Raw genomic sequence first — 8,211 nt, forward strand, 5'->3', positions numbered from 1 at the left:
GAGAGTGTTAGAAATATCAATGCTGAGAAACATTGACTGGCTGCCTCATGCATGCCCCCTACTGGGGATTGAGCCCAAAACCTGGGCATGTGCCCTGACCAGAATTGAACCTTAACCTCATGGTTCAAGAGTCAATGCTCAACCACTGAGCCACACCAGCTGGGCAAAGTTTATTTCTTAAGTATCCTTCCTTGCATCCTTTACTAGTCAAATCCATCACTGATTGATAAATCCTTTTAAAAATTAGTAATACCTTTAGTCAGACTACCTTCCAGTGTTGGTCCAGGACCTATTCTTTCCCTTTGAAGTGAATTTACACATCATTCCATCTGATTATTTTCTAGAAAAGAGACTTTAATGCTAATTAACTCTCAAATCTTTGTCAACAATTCCAATAGCACTTCATCATATTATATCCTTTACAACGGACGGAAAGATTCTAAAAAAGAATTTTTCACATGCAAACTTTAACGCTGTTGTATAGTTTGGGGATTTATGAAAAAAAAAATGCACTGAATTTTTCAATTAATCAATTCCTTATTTACATTATTAAGAACAGATAAATGACTGTCAAATTCACTCTTACATTCATTTGTTAAACACATTAAGGGTCAGGGGATACAAGGAAAAGAAGTGTTTCCTGCCCTCACAAAGCTGCCGATCTCAGCAGTAGGTTACAAGTATAACCACAATGCATAAATGCTATTATGGTGTTTTGACACTGAAACAAAGGAGGAAATAATTGTGTTGGTAAGGGAGTTAGAAGAGTTAGGGAAGGATTACAAAAGAGGTGATACCAAACTTGACTGGACAAGAAGGATGAGAGGAAAGGCATTCTAGAGCAAGAAAGCATGAGCTAACGCACACAGGCATGGAGCCAATGATGCTTCCAGCAGAGAAGGAAAAACAGAATATGGCTGGAGCGCATAAGGCTAGAAAGGAGGGTTCCAGTCAGATTAGGTAGAGCCGTAACTATCACATTAGGGCATTTGGGCTGTTTTATGGGGAAAAAACAAAAGCCATGGGTAAATTTTCCCCCAAGAGAAGAGATACTAAATCTTATCAGTTTATAAAATGGTGCTTAATGACCCGCAAGCAGTGTGAACATAGGTATTTCATGGTAGTCTCAGTTCCTTAGAGATACAGCGATCACCATACACAGTACACTGAAGAAAACACTCCAGAGCAGCGGTCGCCAAGCGGTGGTCCACGGACCACTGGTGGTCCTTGAGGTCCGAAAGGTTGGCGACTGCTGCTCCAGAGAGTAATTTTCTATTTGTAACAATGCAATGAGCAATAGTTCTGTGATAATTTATTTTACTAATGTTATAAGAAACTGTGATACCAAAATCTATAGATTTGTTAAATTCTGCCCATGCAATGACATTAATATGTTGTCAGGATATTTTATTAAATCACCTTAAATCAATTTACCATTAAATATAATTATATATAAACATACTGATATTATTCATCATCTTAATTTGAGTAAATAAAAATGATCTCAATGTAAAATAACCTAATAATGCAGAAACATAGACTCTCAAGTATATAATACTGTATATAATAAAGTGAAGAAAGTAAATTCAAATTACTGTCTTTATATATTTATAGTACAGTAACAAAATCCAGAATTAAAGGTCTTGACTGACCCCTTGTGGTCAAATAATGTGAAATGAAAAATCAGCAATATTTACCACCATCTTCGAAATCACCTTCTGTTATCCACCATGGCAGTGTGTCTTTCTTTTTCACTTCTCTTTTAGGTTGTCTGGGTGTTTTGTTTGAATTTTCAAAAGAATCATCTGAAAGCTGAATCAGATATAAGCTACTAAATTTTAAATTTGAGAATTCCAGATTCATCACTAAAATGTTCCTTCCTTCTCTCACAGTTCAACTATTCCATACATAAGCAATATTCTGAGCATTAATGTATGAATTCATATTTCTAAACATATATGACCAAAATAAGTTAAAAATCAAGCACATATCTCTGAACACCAATTTCATACACAGAATTAAACACGTAAACTAACTAGGGAGAACAATAACAACAAATAAAGAAAATTTGATCAAGAAAATCAGGAAAGGAAAAAAAGAAAAATACAATCCTCTTTTAGACATTTTTGAGGGTCTAAGAATAAATAATGATTGAGCAAAATTACCTAACATCACTCTAGAACACAGAATTCTAAGACCAGGGAGAGCTGAGTTTTAGGTGTTTACCAGAGAAATTAGCATTTTGTCACAGTAATTGATAGGATTTAACAAATATTTATTTGTCCTTTTCAACTCTTCAGACCCAAATTTTACTACAACCCTAAACTCCGTACTCTAACCCCAACCTAGCCCCCTGACTCTTAGCCAGTAACTTGGCCTCTCTCCGCACTGAGAAAGTAGAAGACCTTCAATCAAAACCCACCCCCTTCCCGCTCACTCCATCACTAAACTCACCTGTTAAAACATTGCTTCTCTCTCTCAGAAGAGAAATTGTTTCTTCCACTTTATGGAGAACCTGCAGAGGGGTCACTTCCCACCTCTCCAAGTTGTTACTTCCTTGGTTACCCCATTTTATCTTTGTATCTTAATCCCTCCTCCCCCTCCTCTCACCCTTCCTTCAGATGAAAAACCTGCTCATCACTGCATCCCCAGGCACAATTGTGGACTGGAAGAATGAACACTCTGGGCTACTCTGTTTAAAAAACAACAACACTAAACCAAGCCAAACAATCCTTAAAACCTGGTTCTCATCCAAAACAGCTCTCCTCCAGGTACCATGCTGGGGTTCAACCCCAGCGGGCCCAGGGGTCCCCAAAGGTGTGGACGGAGTCGGCGAAGAAGGAATGACACGGAGACAGCGTTCAGTTGATCAGCAGCCTAGCCAGGATCTCCAGCGAAGTTCTGTTTAGGATCTCCAGCCAGGTTCTGTGTCCATGGTCTCTTGCTAGGTTCTCCAGCCAGGTTCTCCAGGTTCTCCAGCCAGGTTCTGTAGCCATGTTCCCTCGCTAGGTTCTCCAGCCAGGTTCAGTCACCAGGTTCTAGTCAGGTTCTCTTACCAATTTCTGTAGTCAGGTTCAGTCCAGGATCTTTTGCCATGTTCTCTCGCTAGGTTCTGTCTCTAGGTTCTGAGGCCAGTTTCTGTCCAGGATCTTTTGCCATGTTCTCTCCAGCGAAGTTCTTCTGTCTCTAGAGAACGTTCTGTGTAGGTTCTGTGCCAATTTCTGTCTCTCTCTGTCTTGTTACATCTGTATTTATACCAGTTGATTCCAATCCTATCAATCTCTATTTCAAAGGTTAGGGCGTTTCTTATCTCCATTCCAGGGAGTAAAGATTATGTAGCTTAAGCATGATTGTTCGTAGTTAAAGTGATTAATTACCCACTTGGCACTTAGTTAAGAGGTTTTATTCCCTCCCTAACTTCAGGGGAAAATCCCTACCTGGGGAAACAACCTTTCTCAGAGACCTTGGTTAAAACACATAGTGCCTAGAAGGTGAGCAAACATATTAAGAACAGTATGCCATATATGCCAGGTCCCTTGAAACAGCAAGCATGGACTGGCTCCCGGCAGTACCAAAGACCTCCTAATACCACCAACAAAGGACCACTGTCAGCCCCCTTCCCTGATCACGTCATGGAACTTGATACCGGTGACCAACTCTGACACTTCTTGAAACTCCCTATCTCTGACTTCACAGCATTCATGTCCTCCAAGCTCTGTGGAAAACTTGGTGGTTTGGTGGGAAAAGCTCAGTAACCTTCCTCACCCACCTACTTTAATAGCTCTTGGCAATGTCTGTTTCTTTAACACTAGCCTTCCCCAGGACTCTGCTCTTGGTTCCTTTTATTCTCATTCTACGCACTCTTCCCAAAGAAGCAGTCAACATTGATCCTATACCTGTTCTATGTCAGGATCTATTCTCAAATTATCTCAATCTTGAAGTAATCTAGAAGAGATTTACAGACAAGGAAACAGTTTAAAGAGGTTAAACGAGGCTTAAAGAGGCTCCTGCTGGTGTTACAGAGCTGGGTTTCAAACTGAGATCTTTGTGACTAAAACCTTTCCACTTTCTACGACACTGTTTAGTCTCCCAACAAGGACATTGCTACCAGAGTGACCTTTTGAACTTCCAAGATGACAACACACATTTCCACCTGCCAACCAAGCAACTCTAGCTCAATGATTTGTAAGACTGTCAATTTTTAAACGTTCAAAAACAACTAATTGTCTTCCCTGACAACCAGGCAGGAAGAGAGGAGGGAAGAAAATATGTTATTTATCCCACCTGAATTTTAGTTGCATCACCTTCCACTCAGTCTCTAAACTTCACTATCACCTCAAAATGCCCCATTTCTCTCTCCTCCCTACATCTTCCTGTTTACCAAATTCTGAGAATCTGTCTCAGACTCAGTCTACTCCTTCTAAACTCCATGGCCACATAAGAGTGTGGAAGGAGTATATAGGTATGGGGGCCTGACAGATCTGAGTTGAAACTTCAACTTCAAAATATGCTAGCTCTATTGCTTAGGGAATATTCCACCTCTTTTTACTTAATTCATCTGTTAAAAATAGTCATAATAGCACTGACCTTGCATGCTTGGGGCAAAAAATCAAAAAACATAAATAAAAATGCAGAATGCCCACCCTATTGTCTAATACATAGTAGGTATTTCCACTTTTGACAATATTGCACTGCTTTCCAGATTACAATAATTAAAAACAAAACAGCCCTAACTGGTATGGCTCAGCTGGTTGGAGTCTTAGCCCATGCACCAAAAGGTCGCTGGTTCGATTCTGGTCAGGGCACATGCCTGGGTTGCAGGCTTGATCCCCAATTGATGTCTCTCTCTCTCAAATCAATAAAAACATATTTAAAACAAAACAAAAGCTCTAGTTGGTTTGACTCAGTGGTTAAAACATCGGCCCATGGACTGAAGGGTCCCAGGTTTGATTCCGGTCAAGGGCATGTACTTTGGTTGTACATTCCATTTCCCAGTGCCCATCAGGGTGCATGTGGAAGGCAACCAATCAATGTGTCTCTCTCCCACATCAATGTTTCTCTCTCTCTGTCTCTCCCCTTCCTTTCTACTCTTTCCAAAAATCAATGTGAAAAATATCCTCAGGTTAGGATTAACAAAAACGATGACAAAAACAAGAACAACAAAAAACAAAAGAAAAAAAGCTGGTCCCCAAGTAATTAACCGTGCTGCAGGGATATGAAGAAATTGGAACCCTAATACACTAATACACTGCTGCTGGGAATGGAAAATGGCACGGCCACTTAGAAAACAGTCTGGCAGTTCCCCAAAAGGTTAAACTGTTACCATATGACCCAGCATTCCCACTACTAGGTATACACAAGAGAAATGAAAACGTACATCCACTCAAAAACATGTGCATGACTGTTCATACCATAATTATCCATAATTGCCAAAAAGTGGAAAGAACTCAAATGTCTATAAACTATTAAGTGGGTAAACATGTGGTTAACCCATACAATAAAATATTATTAAGCTATAAAAAAGAATGAGACATTGACATATGCTACAACTTGTCATAGATTAAGCATTCTTATGATGGGAAACAGAAAATAGACCTATATAAGTAAAATAATACTTGCATAGTATTATTATGCTTTTGTATGGTATAAATACATGGTATACTAAGTGACTTGGTGGTTTCTTTCTTACTGGATGAACAGAAAAAACCTTTTCTGAGGTAGTAACATTTAAGATGAGATTTTCGCCAGCCCAGTGAAGAATAGGGGAACAACATTATTGGCAGAGGGAACAGCCAGTGCAAAGCTCCTACTATGAGTTGAGCTTGACATGTCTAGAGTGGAAAAGGCCACTGTAACATAAGTGGGTAATAAGTAAGAGTGATATAAAGTCAGTGAAATAGGCATGAGTAACATCATCCAGGGCTTTATAAACCCTGGGAATGAGTTTGGACTTTTATTCTATACTCGAGGCCCAGTGCAAGAAATTTGTGCACGGGGGTTTGAGGGAGGGAGTGTCCCTCAGCCGAGCTTGCACGCTCTCCAAGCCCGGACCCTTCGGGGGATGTCCGGCAGTCGGACATCCCTCTCGCAATTCAGGACTGCTGGCTCCTAACTGCTCACTTGTCTGCCTGCCTGATCGCCCCTAACCGCTCTCCCCTACCAGCCTGATCACCCCTAACCACCTCTGCCTCGGCCCCCGCCACCGTGGCTTTGTCCAGGAGGACGTCTGGAAGGACGCCTTGAAGACGTCCTGTCTAGCATATTACCCTTTTATTAGTATAGATAACAGCAGGCCAACAGAGCCTGATTTATATAACACAGCATGCAGGCTGCAGAATGGTGAAGGAATGCTGGGACAGTACTTGGGAACTGCTGCAGTAGCCCAGCTGAGCTGTTGGTGTCCTGGACCAGGATAGTGGTCGTGAAAAGGAAGGGAACAGAAGGATAACAGGTATAACCTGGAGACAAAGCTTGATGATGGACTGGATCTTAGAGGTGAAAGAGAAAACTGAAGGGTGACTTTCTTACGAGACCAATTGACAATACACCTTTTAAAAAATAAACACTTACCTCTTTCATGAACTGTTCAAACTCTTTGTCCAGTTCTTCTTTGGAACAGTGAGCCATCATCACTGGTTTTCACTTGCCAAGATAAACACTCCGAAGTATTTCAACACTGGAACACTAAGTAACAAGAAACAAGAAACATCTTTTGAGGAAACTTGTATCACACCATGAAAACAAGCAGACTTGAACCTCAGACATTTTTTCTGATTTCAGTACATATGCACACTAATGGACCAGGAAGCTGGGCGAGAGTCCTAATTCATTCACAAAACTGATTTGGAAAAGCAGCTGTCACAGTCTGCCTTTTACTTCGAGTCCAGAAATACATTTTTATTGTTAACATCCTATTGTTCAAGGCCTCCACAATATTTCCTAACTCTATCACGTGGGTATGCGCGCGCGCGTGTTAAAATTTAACATCCCTTAAACAAACCTGGTCCTCTCAAGGAATCTTTTAAAAATTAAAAATTAGGAAATCCAAAAACACCGTTTCTTTTTGGCAAAGCACAGGACAATTGGGGCTGACTCATCACTCAACTAATTATCAATCCATTATTAAGAGCTTTGCAAAACAGACTTTCGAGGCACGGGGATGTTTCCAAATACTACGGACAAGTGGAATCAAATGGAGCCGATTAAGTCTCAAAATCTACCTAAAATAAAATTAATGGAGTATACACATCAACCAAAATCAAGTCGTTCCTTTTGTCGCGAGGGAGAGTCAACAAAAACGATGCAGCAGTGCCTTGCAGCATAGAGCTCTCCGCGCACCCTAGGAGCTCACCTCCCCGGCGCGCCCCGCACGGCAGCCTCCTCTCCGGGAGGCGGGAGAGGGGAGGCGCGCAGAGCCCCCCACCGCGCAGCCGCACCTGCGGAAGAACACCTCCTCCCCCTCATCAGCGTCTCGCCACCGTGCAAGGGGCGTGCGGTGACGGCCTCGGCCTCAAATTCCTGGTCACAGCGGATCCCACCCACAGGGACCCCACTCGGCAGGGGTCCCGGCTCCAGGAAGCGCGGGTTCCGGTGGCGGCGGGAAGACAAAGCGCACTTGCAGCTGGAGTCCGGGCGGAGGTGGGGAGGGACCCAAAACGAAAGCTCCGAGGACACTCTCGGCCCCGGGGAACCAGCGTCCGCGCCTCACCCACCTGCGCCTCCGAATTCCGCGCTTTGCCGGGAAGTCTGCTGGGGGACCAGCAGTTGTCTGGGTAACAGACGTCAGCCTCCTGGCTCGGAGTCACATGACCCGGGCTCGTCACGTGGCTCGTGGGTCCGCCCGGACGGCGGTTAGCGTCTTTTTGCCTCAGAGTGAAGGCGGGAATGGCCCCGGCTTAGGATCCTGTGGCGGTAGGAGCCATCGTTGCCACACAGTAGGGACCCCGCGTCTCTCTCTGTGCTCCTCGGAAACGTGGAGGCGCCGACCGGTTACGAGAGCGGGAACACGTGCATGATGGGTGTTGTAGGTCCAGCCCGTGGGCTTCTGGGAAATGTAGTTTAGCTCCCCTAGTCCTTGTATTGCCTTGCTTCTCATCTCTTTCTAACCTTCCCCACCTTTGTCGTTTCAGCTCGCTGCTTAACAAGCGAAAGTTTTTGAAAACGTTTAATGGATTGGGTTTCTTCTACGTGCAAAGTCCTCTGTGGCATTGT

The 8,211-nt window shown here is 43.0% G+C and overlaps 1 protein-coding gene across 1 annotated transcript in view; it reads right to left on the reverse strand.

Moving 5' to 3' along the window:
* CEP162 (centrosomal protein 162) overlaps nucleotides 1-7,974 on the reverse strand; it is a 75,859-nt gene extending 67,885 nt beyond the window's left edge. Inside the window, exons 1-3 of the mRNA XM_081094085.1 lie at nucleotides 7,713-7,974; nucleotides 6,571-6,684; nucleotides 1,698-1,812 (exon numbers count right to left, since the gene is read on the reverse strand). Coding sequence (XP_080950211.1) covers nucleotides 1,698-1,812; nucleotides 6,571-6,630 — 175 coding nt within the window. The 5' untranslated portion in view covers nucleotides 6,631-6,684; nucleotides 7,713-7,974. The remainder of the gene's footprint in view (nucleotides 1-1,697; nucleotides 1,813-6,570; nucleotides 6,685-7,712) is intronic.
* Nucleotides 7,975-8,211: the final 237 nt, after the last annotated feature.

The sequence above is a fragment of the Myotis nattereri genome (genome assembly GCF_964212035.1).
Source record: "Myotis nattereri genome assembly, chromosome: 6".
In the NCBI taxonomy this organism is placed as follows: Eukaryota; Metazoa; Chordata; class Mammalia; order Chiroptera; family Vespertilionidae; genus Myotis; species Myotis nattereri.